The sequence below is a fragment of the Lepisosteus oculatus genome, chromosome 13, assembly GCF_040954835.1.
Source record: "Lepisosteus oculatus isolate fLepOcu1 chromosome 13, fLepOcu1.hap2, whole genome shotgun sequence".
NCBI lineage: Eukaryota > Metazoa > Chordata > Actinopteri > Semionotiformes > Lepisosteidae > Lepisosteus > Lepisosteus oculatus.
In genome coordinates, this window is record NC_090708.1 from 3,169,545 (window position 1) to 3,192,386 (window position 22,842).

Below are 22,842 nucleotides of genomic sequence, written 5' to 3' on the forward strand. Positions count from 1 at the left end.
TGTTAGTACTCTGAAGTGTTGTAGTAGCTAATCCATCACATTTAACAATCAAATCTAATTGATTTAGTGTCAAGTGTTCATTATCATTAGCATCATTTCCTCCTCTCCATGCATCTGGAAAGCTAAAAGGCTATTTTATGTATTACAGAATCCAGATGTACCAGGACTAACTGCTAATTTAAAACAAATGACGAAAATATAGTACTAGATCACAGTGTCATTGTATTTCTGCATAAAGAAAGAAAAACATTTAGGGAAAAGAGAAGAACAATGCAAGACTTTAGCACAGCAATCTACTGCAAATTTTGAGAGATCACAATTAGGCGTGGCAGACTCAAAGCTAGTGGAACGTACCGCCCCCATATTGTAGATAGTGATCACAGGTTTTAGCAAAATATACAGTACGTACTGCATTTGCTACCAAATTCAAGTGAATAAATTGTTAGGTTTTGTTTCCAAGTAATTTTGAAATGAATGTTCCTACAGTGAAAGCTTTTTAAGAGGTGCTTTATGAGAAATTATAATCATCAGGGCTGATCTTCTCCAATTCGGACCATTATGTAACTGAAAAGATGAAGACAGAAATTGCTCTTAAGCACTGTTTCCATGCTGTTCTTGCTCTCTGGACTGAAGCTGACCTACACACACTTCATGATAACCCCTTCCAAAAATGGAATTGGTTTGACATGTTTTTATCTTGGTTACAATATTAAATGAGATGATCAGAAGCACGGTAATGGTATGAGTGTGTAATTTCAATAATTACATCGTTTGACTATTCCACTACCTAGTAATACTATGTATTGATTGCCTATTTTACAAAACAATATGTATTGTCTGCACTCTGTTCATTGGTATTTATTTCTTTAAATAGCTGATACTGTATGTGCAGCAATCTCCCCTCTTTGTGACAAATATTCTTCTTGGTTTTAGCTTTTAGTTATCACCTATTGACCCTAAAACTGCTGTTCACTCGGTATATGTCCTGCCTTGTTTAGATGGCGATGTAGTGAAATAATTACGGAGAAACCTTCTATGATCTGATTCTTAAAATGCTTTCTGTTCATTCTGTATATAAACCTAAATCCAGTCAGCAGGAATCTGAATCACTAATGCACACTTGTGGTAAAGTCTGCTTAGTACTATCTGAGTGCTGATTCCATTCAAAAGACACTTTGTCCTGACAATCCATGTTAAATATAATAGAGTGGTCTACATCACTGCAGTCTGGGGTCAGGAGAGTTGACCCAGTGCAAAACTAAGAAAAACAATTGAACAATCTCACTCATGTAATTGTGCTTCAGAAAAAGCTATTACTCATTGCAGTCAATATACCATGTGTAATGCATATTCTATGTAATAAAAACATAGAACTTTTTGTGCTGCAGTTCACTGTTAATTTGTCTTGACCGACTGACCCGAACTGCTGACTTGGCCTTAAAGACTTGCGCTGTGCAGTGATCAGTGTGTGCGACAAGGAGTTTAAAAACTCACACACGAGTAAAAGCTCTGTGCACAACAGTATTGAAGTACCTACGAATGTATTTGTACAGTAGCTAACTTCAGACTAAAGCAGAATAATTAGGAAGTCCCGAATCTCCTTTCTGACCTTAATGGATGGCATGCCACATTTTCACTCACGCTGAGATTCAACGATAGCACTGTCACAGTAGTGAGTCAGGGAAAGACTTCTGCATGTGGAGCGAGATTTGAATTTTTATCACTCTAAATTCCAAGTTCATCTGGCATTTAGCGCAACTACATGAGTCACTAATGAGATACACATACTGTTGGCTATTGAGGACAGAGGAAAAGGGCACCGAGATTTTTTTTTCTCTGTTTCGCCGTGGCTGGAGCTTGTCTTGTCACACGACATGTTAACGTTGCCTCCGGGGTGGGCAGAAGAATACAGAAGTGCCGTACATTCATTCATCAGGAACAGGACTTGAGGCGAAATGCCAAGCGCACTTTGTGTGATTCCTGCAGCAGCACCTGACGCTGTGCCCTGCAGCCCGGCTTCACTGCTCCGGCTTCCCTTCATGTTTCCTATAGGCCTCGTTAAGTAATTGTATTTCCTCCCGGTAACCTGATTTATCCTGCTGCTGCTGCTTCTTGCTGTTCTGCCTGTGTGCCTCCACCGTGTCAGGGATCGTTATGTTGATGTCGCTGTCAGGGTTGCCGGTGGGGATGAAGAGAGAGTAAGAGGCGGTTTCGCCCAGGTCGCAGGAGACGAACCGGTTCTCCCTCCTGGAGTAGCGGAGGGAAGGGGAGCGGGCGTGGGCGGACGACTGGCTGATGTTGCTGACGATGGACACCGTGTCCATGGCCTCCTCGTTGTCGCAGATCTCCAGCACCTCCAGGTGGATTTTCACGTTGGTGTCCGCGATGCTGCTGGGCGAGGCGTCAGTGTTGGGCTCGTGCCCCACGCTCTTGGAGCGGTAGACCTCGATCTTCTTGGCGCTCGGAGAGATTTTAAGGCCGTCGCTACTCACCTCGTACGTGGAGAGCGACAGCGTCTTTCCCGTGGGCGCGTGCAGGGACACTGTGCCCTGAAACGCACACAGAGGGATGGCGAGCCCCCCACTGGACCTCTGAAAGAAAGAGAAAATAAAATCCTAATTAGGTCAATCAGAATGAGGTATACAACAGGCAAAGCCTTAAGAAAGCCTAATCTCATAATCCCAGGTTGCAACTTAATGTGTGGTACTTGTAGGCTATTATTGAACTACAGCACTGCTATGGGTACTGCATAGCAATAACCATCGTAATAAATTGCATTCATATAGTGCCTTTCATTGCAGAGGATCACAAAATAGTCCATATGAAGGATGGGACCCATTTCATCCACCACAGCAGCAGTGCAGCTCCCGCCCTCAGTGGAATTTGGCAGCCATTATACACCTCTACTGCTGGAGACATGAGAAACTGCTCCATTCCCTTGAATGCAATGGGTGGAACAAGGGAAAGTTTTTTTGGGGGGGCCCAATAGTGCAAGGCTAGAGTGGAATTCAGACAGTGTTCTAGGTTTAAGACCACTGCTCGTATGTGCCTTGTCATGCAGTCTTTGACAATCAAGTACCCATAACCTCAGTTTCTGATCTTATTTGAAAGATAGCATCTTTCACAGCACAGGGTCCCTTTTTAACATGTTGGACACATAGGTCTGGCAATTATGGTCCAGAGGGAAGAGTCCCACATCTGAAAGCTGATGGTATCATGCTAAGGTGGTAACAGCATCAATGTATGTAGAATAGATTATTTTTTTCATCTTAATGGTTGACTTATTTACGGAGTTCCGTCGTGTGTCAACAATGTGTCCTGCATCTGAACAAAGCATCTCATCCAAAAAGTGCATAACATGAAGTAAGTTTCTGTTTATCAAGCTGAGTTGAAAACACCATATTTTTTTTAGTTAAAATAATTACGAGTACTTATCATCAGCTGGGAAAATTACAGAGATGGGTAAGAAATAGGTCGTTTTAACCTCTTTCCTATCAAATCATTATACACCTGTGGTTTTATCTTGAAGAATGACACAGGAGAGAGAAGGAAAACAATCTTCTGATTTTAAGGACTAAATGACCAATACACAGGTGAACAGCTATTGTACAGCAGATCCTTGAACAAACATATGAAGGTGCAATGGGGATATAGAGAAGTCCTTTTCATTTGCCACATTAACCTACAGCATACAGTAGGTTAAATAACTTTAGTAACATTTTCATAAAGTATACTTATAGAATGTACCTCATAAATTAATCAGAAGTAAAAGGAGCACTTACTCTATGCAAAACATACATTCACTCAGACATATTCTTCAAACAACCATGGCAATATTATTACACTGGGAAATGTGTCAAGGTCTGCTGTCTGTGCTTAAAGCTCTTTAAAGTACAAAAGCATTTCGTATTCCCAGGCAGACACTTCCATAAAGAGTATTACTGCTTAATTAACAGAGACACCACAGGAAGCTGAACATCAATTACTAGTTACATTTCACAACAGAAACTTCTGTGTTCAAGCCTCAGGTACAGATTCATCTATTGAATGATTATGAAATAATAATACATGCACATTAGACTCCCTGGGCATTTGATGTTATTTGAAGAGTGGCTGCTTTTATTCTGTTACTTATGGAATCTTTTCTTTTCTGGGAATTGAAAAATAGTTTTTCTATGGTTATCCTGCCTTTTAATTTGGGAATCAATTTATGCTACCAAAACGTACAAAGAGCAAATAAGGTCAGCCTTTGTTCAGCCTTTCTTCCAGTCCCAACAAATATGTATGTAGTCTTTATCCTCTTTACTGACAATTCAAGCATCTTTACTGCTTTGAGCCGACATCTTTTCTGTCTGATGTGAGGATCATCAGTATGCAAGCCTGGTGTTGCAGTGATCCTTCAATTATGCAATGAATTAAGTATTATTTGGGTCACTAGTTGTTTGTGTGTAGTAGAAGCAGCAATAATAATACTAGCAGCAGCAGTGGTAATAGCCTATAAAATAAAAATGATATTTTAATATTATTACTGTCATTTCTGTGACACGTCATCACAAGCTGAAAAAATAGCAAAGCAGTCTGACTGTTTTGCTCATGGGACTGTTGTCATTCTGGCCATCCTGTTGGTTGTACTGTATTACATGAGACAATTAGAACAGTAAAACTACCGTTAGAGCACAGCAGATGGACGCTACTAAAGCCATTCTGGCACTAGAGCCTTCGCCAATGTGAGACATATTTCAAGGTAATGCTGAAGAAGCAAGCCTCCACATTTCACAAAATTTATTACGCATTAAAATGTCTCAATCTTAAAAAAAAAGAAATGCACATTTGGTGGAATGATTAACAATCAAGACTCAAAACTGTGAGACAGATTGCAATTGCACGTTCGGCCAAGCGTACGCGCGGTGTGTTTAAATGAGGTTACAACCTGAATGGATTATTTTTCTGACTCAGAACTGATATTACCAGCAAATCCAGATCTTTAAAAGAAGTAAACATCCTCTTACGAAAACTGTCTACTGTTAGGTATGACCATAACTGTCAACTCGCTAATTAGTGAAAAAATTGGAGCCTTATGTTTATGGGCATAAACTTAATTGTAAACGCACTCTAGACAAACAATCAAATTATATCATAAACAAGCAGTTTAAGATGTTAGGAGAATCATTACTGGAATTTTCATTATCACTTCAGTATGCAGTTTTAGTTTGTATTTTATCCCATGTATGACATAGATGAACAAAGTCATGTTTTCGTTATGGGGCTGGTGTGATGATCTGGCTGTTTTCGAGGAGTTATTATTTCCATGCCAGGTGGCATTTGTTAGACGGTCTGGAATGAGATTATTTCCAAATGAATAAAATCTGCAGCACCTGACTTGTAAGCCCAATTGTTGTTTGGGTAAGATCTTATCAGTTTTAGCCTCTGGTTGACTGATGTTGACACCTGCAACCACTGAAGTTCGTGTTCTGCTGCTGGGATGGTGCAAGGCTAAGTGTACGCAGGTACAATCTTTTCAATGTTAGATCTTAGAGAGACTAGAAGTGCCAGGTGAAATCAAAGGCCAGATCTACTACAAGAGCACTTTAAAGCTTTGAAGTTGCCTTTAATATGTTAAAAATAAGCTGATATTTATTTAACATGAGAAAAACACTAACTATAATTGTAGTCTTTCACAGAGAGCACGGGGTGATCCCAGTACTCAATACCCTGGAGGGCATTGCCAAACGCAGCTCGCTGGATGTCTTCAGATTCAACAGTGAAACATGAAGCCAAGTACAGAAGAGAGAATTCTGGGGGAAAACTGTACATTTCGGACTGAAACAAGCAGGCATTTTTACACAAAGGGGTGTGGGAGTCTGGAACAAGGTAGCCAGACAGGTTGGCACTCTGGCTGCTTTCACTGTGTGGCTGGGTGAGATTCTTAGACCAGTTAACTACTAAAATCTAATGAGCTAGATGGGCCAAATGACCTCTTTGGCTCATTTCTTCCTTCAGCTCAGACAGCAGCTGCAGGAATTGTGAAGGACAAAGATTCTCAAAAGATTTGTGTTCGATCTTTTCTTCTTTCAGAAGGCCAAGACTGGGCACAAACACTCTTCCAGTAGTTTCAGCCAAGAAGGAATCATTTTATAATGATCTTGTCAGACTACAACTCGATTTCTGTTTTGAAAAAAAAAACGGCTTTGTTTGGCAATAAAAGTTAACCTTTACGTGCAAACAGGAAGCTAAAAAAATCGTGTTCGATTGAGGAGACTTTATGCTCCCATGTTGCCAACAAGCCTCGGGAGTCTTTGCTTTCCCGTTTGGCAGATTATGTTTTAAAACATGGGTCAGGAACAAGCAATCCAAAAGAGGTCCAGAATGAACTACTCAACGGAGATTTTTTTAAAACTGCCGTATTACGTTTGCAATAACAAAGCATACGGAGTTTGATAATACAGGGTTAGAATCACATCAGGCATTTTAGATGTTCGGAATGCTTAGTAGCGTTGCTTTGCTTTTGCATTGGCGAACGTGTTGCCAAGATCATGGGAAATGCGTTACGCGCTTTCTTCTTTTAAAGACTAATTCTAGAAAGTCTGAGTGTCTGTGGTGCTTCGAGTATTGGCGTGGTTGCTGCTCCCGATATCTGTGTTTAGGGGCTGCGGAATATGTCCACGTGGCGACCCACACACCTGTCAATAGGCTGCCACAGTGGTTCACAGTCATCTTTCACATTTGTAACCCCGGTTTCAAAGTATAGATTCCTGTTTGCGTCTAGACGGAAACTACTTCGGGAAGTCTGGAGGCAGCAGGGGAACTGTTACCTGACGCTGGGTCCTTTCCGATTTGCTGCGGCACCACTCCCAGTCAGAGAGTTCAATTTTGCGGCATTCCTCGTGGGACAGCCTTCTTTCCGGCCCCTCGAAGACCGAGGAACTGTCCGCATTGTTCTCCTCCTGGGCTGATGCTCGCTCAGAACCGGTATCAAATCCGCTGCACGTCAGGCCCCCCGGCTTGGTCCCGCTCTTGGCAGCTCGCTGGCTGAAATCAGCAATCAGGGAGCTGTCCTCTACAGCTGTGGTACTGAACTCAAATTTGGCGCCGCTATAGGGCTGGCCGCAGTCTGCCTGGGTCGTTTTCCTGTTGTTTGTGCCACAGTTCAAGAGGTTGCAATAGACGTTTTTTTCAGCAGACGAATTATTTGCCTGGGTTATCTTGTAAATCCCATATCCTTGCTGAAAGGACAAGTTGAACTCAAAGCCTCTCTTTTTTGCTGGAAAGAGAGACAAGTGGTAATGTATCAGACTGCACTGCTTCAGACATGCATGCTATTTTTTTCATGGCGCATACACGAAAAATATAAATAACCTGTCAGTTTCTTACGAGTGTTTGCCAACTTTTATTTTTAATTTGACGAAAAATCTAAAGCAGAAGAAATAACGTTCTCTGTGAGTTCTCTGAAGGTTAGATATAACTATTTTGTAGCTTCCATTACAGCTAAAATGTCCCACTATCATTTTGTAATAGCTAGCACAGTGACACTGTGTTCCGGAGAAAAATAAACTACTGGGGGCAGTAAGTTAAATAAACAAAGAGGAAAAGATGCATGCAAAGAAGAAGAACCATATTTCATTCGCATTACTAAGCCCAATAGCTGCTGGATTTTTCAAAAACAAAATTTGATATTTACAAGCGAGTTGACTCAGACTTTCCTGTCAAGAGACTTTTTATTTTAAAAAAGGGCATACTAATAAATAATTTCCGACATGCTTACCCAGCGCAGGGTCTGACGCCACGGTGTCACCGTTTCTCCGGCAGTTGATGAAACAGCCACACGGGAGATGAATCCAGCGTTCAGACAGAACAAACACAGGAGTGACTCCAGCTGACAGTAAGGTCAGGATGAAGCTCAGAGTCTCAAAGGACGAGGTCGTAAAATGAGTGATGTGACTCACAAAGATCTGTATCTGGAACCAGAATAACACAAAAAATGCGATTATAGCCCCTAATGGGGATGAGTATGTCAAGACAGACAATAGAATTGAATTCAAAGGCACTTTAAAAAAGTAGAGTAGGGTGTCTTCTATGTGGTGACCTCTGAAATTAACATAATCAATCTCCTTTCAGCTGACATGTATCTATTCTTTCCTTTTCGGATTTCTTTCTCTAATAACCTTTACAAAATACAATGCTTAATCTCGGACAAGATTTCGTATTCGCAACGTGATTATAATCCCGGGTAATAAGTATACTCAGAATAACTGGGGTTGTAAGGACTTGCACTGTCACATGTTTTCTGTTCATTGTAACATTGCCTGGAGATTTGAAACAAGTTTCTTTTGTATCTTCAGGAAGCTCAAGGTTAAACTCCTTTAAAGCACATTTAAATGTGTGTTCACATAGCTTCATAACAATCCGAAAATATGTTTATTTGGAGATTTAATTCTTAGAATAATTGAAATTACCCTGGATCATTCAAAACATAACATTACTTGGACCTTATAAAGCCTGTCCAGTTTGCATTTCCCATTAAGACAATTGCACAAGGAAATATGAAAGCAAATTTCAATTGGGAATTTTTGATTTACCCTTGACCGTTCCGTGATCATGAGGCAACACTGAAGTACACACGGTCATAAAAATAGTAACCTGTTCGGTTTGAAACAAGTACAAGGGGACAAAACGCTCAGGGTGCAGCCGAAAGGAATAATCTTCACTACTTCCCACAATATCAGGCCACCTGATCAGTGTTCCCCGATTAAAGGATCTGGTGTTCCAGGTGGGACATTGCTGTTGTACCTTTGAGAAATGCACTTCATTCGCATTTCGCATTGCTCCGGTAACTGTCCTATTGTGTACATAATGTACTGTAGGTAGCAAAGGAGTCTGCACGTTGTTTGAATCGGTTCTCACATGCCTTACAGTATGAGCTCAAATAAAGGATCGCAAATGTAAACTGTGCTACATATATTGCATGTGGGGACTTACCATCATCGGCATCCATAAGACAATTCTAACCATCGCCAGGATCAAAGAAAACCTCTTTTGTGCAAAAAACACAGGTGAGTTTCTATCGCTTTGGTACTCAGGAACTACAGGACTGGAGGAACCGTAAGTTTCCACTTTGCTGTTTAAATGTGGCACTGAGCTGACATTCCTCTGACTGGAAGTGCCGAAACTTTCTTCCGGAGAAAAAGACGGATTGTCACATACTGGCGCTGACCCGTCTGCAGCCGGCCCCCGGGCGAGTTCAAAATAGCTGGGGTAAAAGGTTTTCTGTTGCTCGTCTGAACACAACAGTTGATAGCTCAGAGGCACGGAAAAGGCGGCTAGAGAGCAGAAACACAAGGCATACAAAGTGAAAAGGAGAAGGGTGTAAGAACTGGAGCTATCTGCGAAGCATCCTAAAGGCGTGGGAGAAAAAGAGCCCCATCCGCTTAGAGGTAAAAGACTTACAATCAGACTGACTATCCATATAGCGCCTATAGCCCACACTATCCTCAGGGGACGTTTCGCGGACTGGAAAACCCCAAAACGTTTGGTGATGTAAAAAGTGTAGACTGCAATGAGGGATGCTTTCATGTTGCTTGAAATCCCCTGAAAGATATACAGAAGTCCAGCTAAAGTGCAGCGTGCGTCTTCGCTGGTCCCCCACTGCACCACCAAGAATAAAGACACCGGTATCACGCTGATGAGATCGTCTATGGACATAGACGCCACTATGAGCGACAGTGAGGTCTTACTCCGCATCTTCAGCAAAGATAGGAGCGAATAGATACTACCCACGAAAGTAATAACTGTGATAGCAAAAGTCAAACAAAACAGTAGCAGGCTCGTCTGCCTTTGGGCATCTGAAGAATCCGTTCTCTCGTAGCTTTCCGTAAAAACAATGGTTCTGTTTACAGGGAGCGAGCTGGATGTTGCAGGCATTTTCATCGAAGTTTTTGTTTTCTTGTTCCACGATACTTCACACGAGATGTAAAAAAGCCTTTGCAATTATACTCCCAGAAGTTACCTTCTCCGCCAACGCACTCCATATGCTAGGACACAACCCAAGCGAATCCAAAGCCCAGAAGCGTTTGCTGGGATCAGATTTCTTAGCTGCTGTTTTACGCAAAGGTTTTCCCGGATGCTGCTCTTGGCCGGCGCGGCTGGGATCAAGACGCCAGCAACAGTAAGTTAAGAGTTACTCGCCGGCTTAATATCTGTTGTCTCACTTCTGTTTTCAAACAGCGCGATGCTGTCATCTTTGTACTAGAAAAAAAAAAGCAGCAGGAAAACAGGGGGCAGCCACACGCTCTGCGCCGCAGATCGAGAGAGTCATGAGTGAGATCGCGATCTGCTGCTGCCCCCTGTCTCAGGCACGAAGTGTGGGCGGCGCGCCGTCCCTCCCTTGTCTTTTATAAGTAACCTCCTGTATATGCAACGCGTCCAGAGCCGAGGACAACGGACAGGAAATAAAGAGAAAGAAGATGCAGGGTAAAGAAGTATCAAATGACGTCTAAATGGGTACTCTCCGATTTAACGCGACACGGGGCATGGCATTCGTTTGCCGTCGGTCACACAGATCCAAAAGTTGATTTTAAAAACGTTTGAGAAGTAGGTTAAAAAAGGCTTGTGTACAGACCTGTTTGACGAAAACAAAAGAAGCCTTTATTTGGCATGAAACTGATATAGGGACAAGGATAAATCCCTTCATCATCATTATTAATAACACCACTAGTCATTATTAACTGAGACTGCAACACGAGCAGCAGCACTTGTGTGTGTGTGTGTTCCTGTGTGCTTTTTTGATAAATCCATTTGCGTGTTTCCTGACTAATGACGCAGCTCCCGATTTGTGGTCACAGCTTATTATCAAAGCGCTCGGTTTCCTGGGCACAACCCGCTAATGGTTAAAATGCATGCAAGGGGAAAAACCTGGACTGCGATCAAAAACGCACGAATAAAGTCAATAAGAAGAGGGGGGGAAACGGGAAACATGAAAATCAGTTTAATTTTTATTTTGGCCACACGATCACAGAGGCTGGCGACTGTCCCGCAGGTTTGAAATGAATCTACATCTGAAGTCTCGTGGAAAGGAGGTGGGGGGTTTGACCAATTAAGTCAATAATTCGATCACCATAGTTGTAAAAAAGTAGGTCGGTACGAATTCCCGGCGTATGGGGACTGCGTGGTTCCTTGACGATGTACCACTGACTGAAAAATAGTAAAAAAAACGTCTTTAAAGATAAAGTAAGCTACAGTACGATGTAACGTGAATACCTGGTAATCTATGCTACCCGATGGACAAAGTGAATGAGTGAATTAGTATGTTAGAACTTGGACGTGTGTACAGTTTGCAAGCGACGCTACTTAGTATTCATATAGACAGGGTACAGCAGGCACACATGTCATAGGGAGACATACAGGAGGTTACTTGCGATATCGCTGTGTTGATACAATGTAAAGGTGCTAGTGAAGGAGAACCAGAATTCTATGAGATGGGAAATATTGTTTCTCTTTTAAGGAGGTGAACCGGGTCGGAATTACCCGAGGAATCAATTTTTAATGCTTCCAGAAAATGATAATAATAGCCTAGATGGTTGCAACGCCGTAAAAAAAAAAATAGCGTCGAGCGCGTGTTATTTAAGAGCATTTAGCCGGTTCTCAGTTTGCCTGCCATGATTATGATTGCACGTTATAATCCGTGCTCCTCGCCATGAGTCATCGCCGAGTGGAGAGCCCATCCCTTCCTGCACTACACAGGGAGTCACAGGTTGCTCATTGCCGGACCAGCATGGCCGCGATTCAAAGCACTGTACCCAATAGTTTGCGTATCGGAACAGCACAGAAATTCACAGTGGATCAGCACCATATCTGTTATTAAGAAGGGTGGAGGCGTGCATCTTTTTAGGTTTCGGAACAATCGCAAACGTACATAAGGTCAGGAACTCGTTATGGTCTGGCAGGCTGCTTCAAAAAAAAATCACAACAAACGCGGTGATGAAGCGGCAATCAAACAGCATAACCGTCCTTAACGGGTCAACCCGAACCGTGCCCTGCGCGTACAATATTGGGTTGCATCCGTTTGAAGTAAACTATGTATGTGTACTGTACTGTATATTCAATCATTAAAGCTGTTGAGAATGTCAGTCCACTGTTTTCATTTAGATGTCTGAGACAATATCATAGTTTTCTATAGTGATTCCTTGTTTAAAAATGCATCCTAGAAATGTGAGTTCCTGTTGGTAACCACGCACTTAAACAGAAATCAATGCAAACGTTTAATCAGAAAGCGATATTGACGTTTCTGTCGTTCTGCACTAAACCCAAGTTGGGTGAAAACAGCGGGATACCTACTGTACCTAACATGTAGCTGCAGAAGACTGAAACCATTGTGACATTTTCAATAAACACAATATAAGAGTACCAAAACAAAACAGTTTTTTATGTTCAATTTGTTTATTGGTTTTGAGGGGAAAAGGGTAATATTACATGGCACACAATAGGGTTACAGTAATGAACAAATGTGAACAAGCATCATGGCATGACAGAGACTTGGTACCTAAACAAGCTGTGTAAATCCAACAGTAATATAAACACAGGAATAAAGCAGTAGAAAAAAAGGAAACCAGAGAAGTTGGCAGAGAAGTGGAACACTACAGAGAAGGGCAGAAGATTTGAATAATTCAGGAAAGTCCCACCACACTCCTGGCTGGGAAACTGGTTTTCAAAATACATTTCCCAAAGTGACTCACACTTTTAGCATAAAACCCTTAGATTACTGCCAATACTACAGTATCTCTAATGGTTCTGAAATATTAAAAGTAATATTGCAGGTCAATAGATCCCAGACAGCAGATCTGCCTTTGTTGTTACATGTGGTCAAAATGTGCCAACAGCCCTGCTGTGATATCTTGGATGCTTCATCAAAGATTCATGCAATTTGCTCTAATTTCACTACTTCTTCTCAAGGCATTGTCTTTAAAAGATCTACTGTACTACAGTTTTCATAAGGACTGCATCCTAAAAAACAACCATAGTCCTGGAGGGTGTGTATTGTAACCTCATATCTCTCCACTATATCAACCATGTTGTGTATATGTTTTGGGGCCCCTAGACACAAGATGTAAAAGTACATATTTATTGTATAGTAATAAATTATTGCAAAGGAAGGAATGCATCAAATGTGCTTGAATTTGCCACTTTTTACAGGGGTTTTGTAGGATTCGGAAAGTAGCTGCAGGACAAATCCTCAGGAAATGACCGTGTGTGAATACATGAAGTGTTAATCATGCTGACACCTACACACATGCTTGTTGGCGTGTAAATCCCAGGGCTCAAGAGGACTTGCACAGCCAGGCATCCGTAATTCAAGTTATATTGAGCCCGAAGTCTTGGCCTTTCAGCAACAGAATGCTTTAACATTTAAGTTCCTGGCATTTTCCAGCAGGAGGGATATTGTCTTCTGGCAATGCCCTGGTTTTAAAATACTAGAAGCCGATTCTCGTTCTGTGCTTCATCGCTGCATTGTGTGGGACAAACACAACAGAGCAGAACATACTGTTGATTGACACAAAGGGGCAGACTCTCAAGTCACTTTAGAAAAGTTGAAAATCCCATCATAAACATGACACCCGCCTAAGAATGATAGTTTCTAAAGTATTGTTATCTAAAATTAGTTTTAAACATATTGTAAGGCAACGGGGGCTCAGGCGGGCGCTCTTGCCGCATTAGGTCGGCCCCCCCACCGTCGGGGGCTCGAACCCGGGACTCCCGCGTCCAGTAGCTGTGGTCCTGCTATCACAGGGAAGGGCGGTGACGTCACCTGCTCTGGTACGCCGGCTCTTACACACAGTGCTTGTCGGCCGTAAGCGTTACACTCTCCCCCGCTTAAATCGCTGTCCCCGGCGAAGGGCTATCCCACCCCACTTCTGACACCAATGTAACGCAACGGGGGCTCAGGCGGGCGCCCTTGCCGCATCTGGTCGGCCCCATCCCGACTGAGGCTCGAACCCGGGATTCCCGCGTCTCTCTGCAGTGACCTAGCCCCGTGAGCTAAAGAGAGATCTTGAACGTGAACTTGAACTTGAACTTTATTGCCATATGTAACCGGTACTGGTACAATGGAATTCTTACTTACAGAAAGTCTCTCATTTTTAAAACAAGTGTAAAAAAACAAAACAAAGTGCAAACAGTGCATCAAGACAATGTACAAACAAACAATAGACAATGTGCAAGTAAACATGCAGGCAGTTTGAATGTAAACAATACAGACGTGTAAACAATGACTGGAGACATACAATAAATAAATTACAATGAGGTAGATGGTGATGGTGTAGGTGTGGTCCGAGGGCGATGGCTAAATGTGTTCGCCAGTCTCACTGCTTGTGGATAGAAGCTATTGAAGAATCTAGTGGTAAGTGACCGTATGCTCTTATATCTCTTGCCTGAGGGCAGTGGGGTAAAGAGCTCATGCCCGGGGTGGTGACTGTCCTCTGTGATGGCCAGAATTCTACCACGGCAGTGGTCCTCATAGAGCTGTTTAATCTCGGTGAGACCGCAGCCGATGATCTTCTGGGCCATATTGACCATTCTCTGCAGTGCCTTTTTTTCTCGCGAAGAGGTGTTGCCATACCACACGGTGATCCCGTTGGTGAGGACGCTCTCGATAGTGCAGCGGTAGAAGTTCACCAACACATGTATTGGCATCCCCCATCGCTTGAGGCACCTCAAGAAATAAAGGCGCTGCTGAGCCTTCTTCATGATAGAGTCAGTGTTCACAGTCCAGGTTAGATCTTTAGAGATGTGAATTCCCAAAAACCTAAAGCTGGTGACTGTTTCCACTTCCGTTCCATCAATACTGAATGGGCTGTGAGTGTGTGGCCTGTGTCTCCGAAAGTCCACTATTAGCTCTTTCGTTTTCTTTATGTTCAAGTCCAGGTTGATCTCTCTACAGCCCCGTAGCTGTAGTCCTGCTATCACAGGGAAGGGCGGTGACGTCACCTGCTTTGGTACGCCGGCTCTTACACAGTGCCTGTTGGCCGTAAGCGTTACAATATCATTGTCAGAACTGAAGATGCAAATATCTATAAAATGCTGTCAACCCCCCACCTCAGTCCCTTCTCACATGGACTCCAGGAAATTGTGTACATTTTATATCTGGCAAGAGGCCTCATGGTTAATTAGTGTTTGGTTTGCAGCAGGAAGATAGGACTAATTACTTTTTATAAGGTGCATTCATGCAAGAGTTTAAATCTACCTCAACAGCTGACAAATCATACACCACTTGTTTCAGTACCCAAAGACAACGACTGGAGTGCACAGACCTACTGTACGAAGAATTACACTGCCCCTGTCATTCCAAAATTACTGATGTAGCCTTTGCTTCGGCTGAGAAGGAACAGGAACATCAACAAAGGCGGAAGGATTTAATGGTAAGTACAGTGAAACGTGACCTGATCCAAAGAAGAGCAATATCTCTTCCGTGTGTGGCAGTAGGGCTTCACCCCTACAGCTGAGAGCAGGATTCACGTGTAAGGACTAAGCAGAATTATCCATAATTAATAAATAGTAAGTTTCCAGAACACAATGTCATTGTTTTAATGGTTTGACAGTTTCATTTGCTTAAATTAGGAAGTTCACTTTTCACTATAATGTGCAAGTGTTGCACATGATCATGTCACTGTGATATTGGCACTTACCCAGTAGTGACAAGTGGAAAGGCTCCTGAATTCAATCCAAAAATAAACCTGAGCAGACGTGTTTCACTCTGTGACAATAAAACAAAAACACCAGTAATCAACAGTGACTGAGCAAGTGAGACGTGGATTATGTGCACAGTGATTTAAACAACATGTACTCTACATTGCACAGATGAACTCCATTAACTCAACCACACTGTGTGTTACAGTGCTAATTTGTAACATCTGTCAGGTTTTGAAAGCCTTAAAGATCTTAATTTCTCCTAATTTAACAATGAGGATTTTTTTTTCTTCTTTTATTGGAAATATCCAGCACTTTGCCTTCCAATGCATTTTGTTACAAGATAACACAGTGTGTAAAGGATAACTGTATGTATGCAAAATAGTATGCAGTAATTGTAAATATTGTCAACATTAAGCAAACATTCAAGGGATGTTTTTCTATTTACGGTAAATAGTACTTCGTTTTCACCCACCTTAGTTATTCATCAATGTATTTCATCATTCAATGTGAAGTGCACTGCACCTCAGGTGACAGGCCAAAGGAAGCAAAGAGTTTTAGTCTTGAACATTAAAGACTACAAGGTGACCTGATGTAAGTACTCCAAATCTTCAAAGACATCAACAACTTTATCAGCCCAGCAGGGTTCTTCAGAATGAACAGTGGAACATGAAGTGAGAAGAGGAGGAACATAAGGATTGTGGGATCAAGCCGCCAGCCCTGTTGTTGATGCCTACAGTATGTCCTGATCTCTTTCAGGAAACAGCTGGAACAGATCCTTGGATCAATTAGCTACGAACTACCAAACAATATAGGGAGGTCTAATGTCCTCTTTGCCATTTATAATTGTTTTTGTGTGGTCTGGAAGTGCCTAAATAGAACCAACCATTTTCCAATTTACCATTTTAAGTTAATAAGCAAAATTTACTTTCCAACTTTACTTTCAAGAGCAACTTTCATATAAATACAACGCACACGATTCTCTGTCTGTTTGCCTCTGTTTTCTCTTCATTTTAAGGCTTAAATGTTTTACTTGTAGTAAATGTAAGGCAGTTGTAGCCAGGCTTCGTTTTTGATATCTTCCATTATTAGAATATATTTCATTATCAGCTGAATTAGGTATGACTTGATTTTTTTGAAAAAATGAATCAAATGGGTTATTGTAACTGATCTGATGTTTTTTTAGGATGTTTTGATTACCCGATGTTAAAGCCTTTACTTTTAACATTTAATTTTATAAACTAAGAAAATTATAAGCAAAATATCTACTGGATGTTAATATAATATCTACTGGATGTTATAAAAGCTGTCGAACATATTCATAAAATAATTATGCTTCTGGCACAATTAATTTGATGAGCCAACTCATCTATACACACGTGAACAAATATGGCAAACTAGTAACTTACAGAAGATGCATTTGTTCCTTTTTGTACTCATAATATCCATGTAAATATTTTAGTGTTTGATTAAAATAGAAGTCACTGTGTGACTAAGAAAGATTATACTGCAGCCGGCCTACAGAGTCATGTTAGTTGCCTCTGAAAAGAATAACGGAATATATGTCTCATGACAGCAACTACTGTAGGTAAATTAAGATGGCTTTCCAGTCTCACTGTGAATTATTATTAATTTAGTTGACTGACACTTCTATCTGGAGCTGCTTACATTTGTACCTTTTTATAGCAACTGACATTATTACTGAAGCAACCTTAGTGAAGTAACTTGGTAAAGCGTAATATAGCAGCTCCACACCTGAACCCACATTTGAACCCCTCTAATATTTGTATGTAACCCCTCTAATGTAATTAGAGGATGTATAATATGTTCCCCTATTGAGATATGTTGTCTACTGTGTTCCACTCACACATATTTGCACAAAGACCCACACACATGAATTATACCTAATTTAAAAAAAAATATGTTGACAAAATACCAACCAACATTACATTTATGGAATCCCAAGATGCATATGTTTTGTTTCAATGAATTACTGTAAGTAACGACAGTGGTTATTCAGTTAAAATCACATTTTCTGCTCCATGTAGCCCGAGGCAGAGGAATGAAGAATCCATTATTATGAGACTATCACAGCAATGTATCGTGCGGCAACCACAAGTCCCATTCTTATCGTTAAAAATAATGATGGATTGTGTTTTGGCCGGAAATAAGTTCTTCCATTTAGACTGTTCAAGGTGGGTAGCATGGTGGCACGGTGCTCAGCATTGTTGCCTCTCACTGTGGGGGCTCGGGGTTCGAGTCCAGTGGTGCTGCTTTTGTGGGGTTTTTGTTACTCCTGTGTTTGCGTAGGATTCATCTGGGAGTTCCTGTTTCCTCCCACAGTCCAAGGACCCTGGTGTGTGTGCATGCGTGCCTGTGTCTGTGTGTGCCCTGAGAGGGACTGGTGTCCCATCCAGTGTGTGTCCCACCTTGCGCCCAGTGCTTCCTGGGATAGCTTCTGGCTCCTCTACAACCCTGGGTTTGCATAAGGGCTTTCTGACAATGACGTGATGAGGTGCAGTTAGGACTCAGATCAGAAGGCCCTTTTTTACACAAAGTGTTGTGGGGGTTAGGAATACATTGCCCCTTAATGCTGTCAAAACAGATTCCCTGGGTTCCTAGAAAACGACTGGGAGAGGTTCTCAGATCATTATGCTATCAGGAACCAAACAGTTTGAGTCTTTCAAATTTACACATTTTGGCAAGTCCAGCACAGTTTTGCCCTCCATATGCTTTAGCTCTGCTGCTGAATTTCTTTTGTAATTAAAGGTGACCTGAATCTATTGAGGACAAAGCCACAGAACAGAACGCCTTTCATTATACAGTATGTTTTTCTGTTCAACCTGTTTTCTTATCCCCTCTCTGATCTTTCTCATTAGCACTTCATACTTAAGTAGAATTGCTGAAGACACAATGGGATCAGAAAGTTTTCATTAATAATATGAAGAAATACTTGGCATATGCCTCTCCTTAATTACACTCAAGGTCATGCTAGATATTTGGTAATCATCTTGAGGACAAGCTGCTTTAGAATAGAATAATCCTTCTGGGTTTCAGAGGAAATGGAGAGTCTGTACTATCCAGATAAACATGCAGAAAGAAAAATAAGTATGAAGGCATTTCTCGATGTCAACAATTTTATCCTTGTCCAGATCTGAGGTCAAGAAGATCAGTTCTGTACATTATTATTTTTCAAATTTGTTCTATCCTATTTTGTTAGTCCTTTGTGTGTTCAGAATTCTATATATATAGTATTGTTAAATTCTTTAATGTAATACAGCCTGAAGAAACAATATTTGGTACACTTTATGCTTTCTTATTCATGCTGATTCAATGTAAAGTAGAGATTATCCTGATAAAACAGGAAGTATTAAAACAGAAATTTGGATTCCATATTTCATATGGTATTAATAGATAAATGCAGCAGACTTTTGTTGCTGGGTAATAAATTGGAGGATATTTTATATCATTCTTATGACTAACATCACTTATTTTTTATGACACATTTCACATACTGTATGTGATCCTGGTCCTGGCATAGTGCATGAATAAAAAAAGTAACAACTACAAGATCAACAAGATGACACAACTTTTAACAGTACAGAAACACAAAAATAGCGCTGTCTGATTTGTGATACAGTTGTTTCCTCGCTGTTTCTTTTCAATTGCTCCCTTAAGTTGTTATTTTGTGTCTGGGGATGTGTGTCATCTCCTGTGGGAGAGGAAGGGTTAATCAGCTGTGAAGCCATCTGAGCTCGTGAGGATGCGTGTAACAGTGATGTCTCGGGAGGTGTCTCTGGGTTGTGTGTGCACGCGTCTGTTAAACCCCGGCAATTAGATTAGTGCCAACAACAACAGTCAAAGTCAGTGTTTGTTCTTATGTGCCACTGATTGTGACCAGAGGCTGGGGAGCTCTGTGTGGTTGGGAGCCGAAATGGTTCCAGTAGGGAAAAGATGCAATAAAGCATGTGAAAAATAAGCCCTGCGGTCAAGCAGAGATTTGTGATTTGTGTTTCACGCTGGAGTCTGAAGAAGTTGGGGAGGGGGTTGGCTTTGTCAGTGACTTTGGGGATTTTTGCTAATTTGAATCAAGTTGTCTCATCGCCTTCTCTGTTCAAGGGTAAAAAGATTGAGTTCGGTGTAAGACACATCTTTGAGCCCTAAAGTATAGCTGGTTGCTCTTCTGTGGCCTGATTCCAAAGCGGCAACATGTTTTCAAAAAGAGAAATAAATATTCTAAGTGAAAATATGAAAATTACAAGCAAATTGTGATTTTTTAAAGTACTGTACTGCTGCATTTCAGTGAAATCCAAATGTATCACTTTCAGCAGATTTGAAATCTTAAACTTATGTCATACAATTGATTGTGTCAATTGTTCAATGTACTGTACATCCTCAGGTATATAGCTATTTTCTGTAATAATTTTTAGTTGACTGTAAAATGAAATATAAAAGTGATAGAAATGCATCTTGAAGTGCATCTTCTGAATCCGGCCTTAACATAGTAGCTAATGTTTTATTTATGTGACTGCTCTCTCAGGGACAGGAGTAATCTTTGAGGTCTGAGCATAATACCCACATTTACAGTGCTTAGGAGCCATCACAGATGCAGATATACTAAATTATATACACACTATTTATCTTTTATGATGTTTTGGAAATTTCAGGCAAGCACAGTACATCTCAAGCCAAGAGTGAATTATTGCAAAGGATTTCAAGTGCTGTGTGCTGTTTTCTACTTTGTAAAGGTCTTTAAGTTCAGAACTCAACAGACTGCAACATTAAAAATCCTGTGTGCGTACTTCGTGGCCTCCTTAGGCCTTTGGCCATATCCAACAGGTTTCCAATTCCTGTAGAAATTGAACTTTTTAATAAGTAACTATTTATACAATTTCCTTTCAAGTGGAGGTTTATTTAGACATGCAACTGGTCAAGCGGAACACATTTCAGGTGCTATGTAAATCCTTTCAGTTTGTATAATTCAGCCATTTATATGCTAAGGTACAAATACCGAGGGAGAAGGATCTTTTGCTTCATAACTTTATATTGATATCCACTGCATTATTTTCATGCATGCAGAACATACTCTACATAGAAACCGGGCACCACAGAATTCTGAATTCCATTTTCTTTCAAGAAGGATTTTATCAACGAAACAATGAATGAAGAATGTCGGCTGCAAACAGGCAATCAATTCAGAAAAATGAGAAAAACATCAGGGAACAATTTGCCAAAATAAATGGTAAAAACATGAACAAAATCTTTGAAACCACAGTTCCAGTTTACCCTATGAAACTTTCATCAGGGATATTTAGAGCAACTGATGCCTCAATGGAGAAAGACACTGAAACTATAACTCATTCTAAAAATCTTTATACTATAACTCAGACTAAAAATCTTTGTTTTTCCACGTCATTAGGTCATATGAAATCATGTTAGATATGAACTGGAACTCAGCAATCTTTCTTTCTGGCAGTAAAAAAGACCTATATACAGAATTGCTTCCTTGTGCTTCCTTGTGCTTCCTTTCAGATTTTAGTATTTAGTCTTTTACAAAAGTGAAAGGAAGTTCAAGCATAAATATAATGAAGTTTGATAGCAATTTCATTCTGTTTGTTTGTAGACATTTCTCACTGTGCATCCACTGTTTCTGTGGCTAGCCATTAATTAATTATGGCCCGCAAGTAATCTCAGATTGACGTCTTTTCTCTGCGTAGCTAATGTTAGGGGTGTGGTGTTTCTTCTGTTCTGTTAATAAGCTCCTCTAGTGAATAAAGAAAAGCACTTGAATTCAGGCCGTTTTCATTTGTCAGTAATAGCTTGCCTTCAGCTGAGCTTTGATGTAAGACGGTGAGGAGTATCTATCTATCTATCTGCAGGGAAATGATAAAGACAAAAAAGACCCTCAGAATAACAGGATCAAACGGACTTGCATTAAAGAAATTACACAGAAAGTTTTTTAAATCCCCTGGATGATAGCTTAACCTTTTATTATGCTCTTTGCTTACTGTAGTTAAGCAAATAGAAAGGAAAATGCTCAGAATTGAATTAAAAGTGTTTTTCCATTAACTCCAGTTTTTGGTGTTGCAACGCCTCCAGTCTTCAATAAATATTCCAAATGCATATAAGGATATGATGCCGAGCCTAGATAAGCCACCTTCTGTTCAGACAGCTTCCTGATTGCATATGTGTTTGAGACAACCAATGAAAGACGTGCTGCTAGGGTTTCTAAAATACGTCAAACATACATACATTGCACATCACGCTGACGTACAGTATACTGTAGATCACTGTCCCTGCTCTTCAGTTGCCACTTATTAAGAGCAAGGGTCCTTTGTACAATTTTCTTTGTCTATTAATGTGTGCCAGATAATCTTCTGTTGATTATCACGATAAAAGGTATGTGCCCCCCTTATGAAGTGTCGCAGTGTACATGTACACCTGCTCAGTTTTTTCTTTGCAAATGGATGTGGAGAAAGTGGTTAAATCAAATCAAAAGGACACTTTACGTTTTGCTACGCTGACCTTTTTGGTGCCCCTGAAGGTTCATCCTCCTTTAGGCAGTGAAACCAAAGGTGATTCTCTCCAAGCTGGACCACACCACAGTGCGTTCCTGTCTTTTTTCCTCCTGCGAGAGTTGCTTTGTTAATGCTGGCAGGAGTTTGGAGAAATGAACAATGCCACAAATAAAATATTTCAATGTGGGAGGACTGTATGGCGATGTTCTGCAATCATTTCATGCAATCTGCTTTTGGTGTTGGTGACTAACTCCTAGTCAGAAAGGTTAAATTTTCTCTGGGAACATTACAGTACCTACAGGGATATGTTTGAAAACAACACCTTGTTTTGTTTCAACACCGTGTTGCAACACCTTGTTATAATACCTCAGTATAATAAACAAGCTTTAGAAAATGATGTCACTCTCTAAGAGAATAGAAAGGTGGTGTCACTTAAAGCTGAATTGTAAGTTACTCAAAGATGCTCCATTTAGATTCAAGGTGGACTGTTAAAGAGAGAGTACTGCTCCTTCTCGTGAATACCTCACAGCACATCTGTCACCACAGATACACCATGTGCAGGTCATGTAGACCAGACAGGAATCACCCAGATTCATGAAAAATCAACTCTACAACAGACTGAGGACATGTTCAAGACCAAAATGATTTG

General features: G+C 40.9%; 1 protein-coding gene across 1 annotated transcript; it reads right to left on the bottom strand.

The window, feature by feature from the left end:
• Positions 1-1,367: 1,367 nt before the first annotated feature.
• Positions 1,368-10,556, bottom strand: LOC102686975 (probable G-protein coupled receptor 149). The gene is made up of 4 exons (XM_006637506.3): positions 8,977-10,556; positions 7,763-7,955; positions 6,813-7,261; positions 1,368-2,591 (listed from the first exon to the last, which is right to left on the bottom strand). The coding sequence occupies exons 1-4, from the start codon at positions 9,922-9,924 to the stop codon at positions 2,019-2,021; spliced, it is 2,163 nt and encodes a 720-aa protein (XP_006637569.3). The 5' UTR covers positions 9,925-10,556; the 3' UTR covers positions 1,368-2,018.
• Between the last annotated feature and the right edge of the window lie 12,286 nt (positions 10,557-22,842).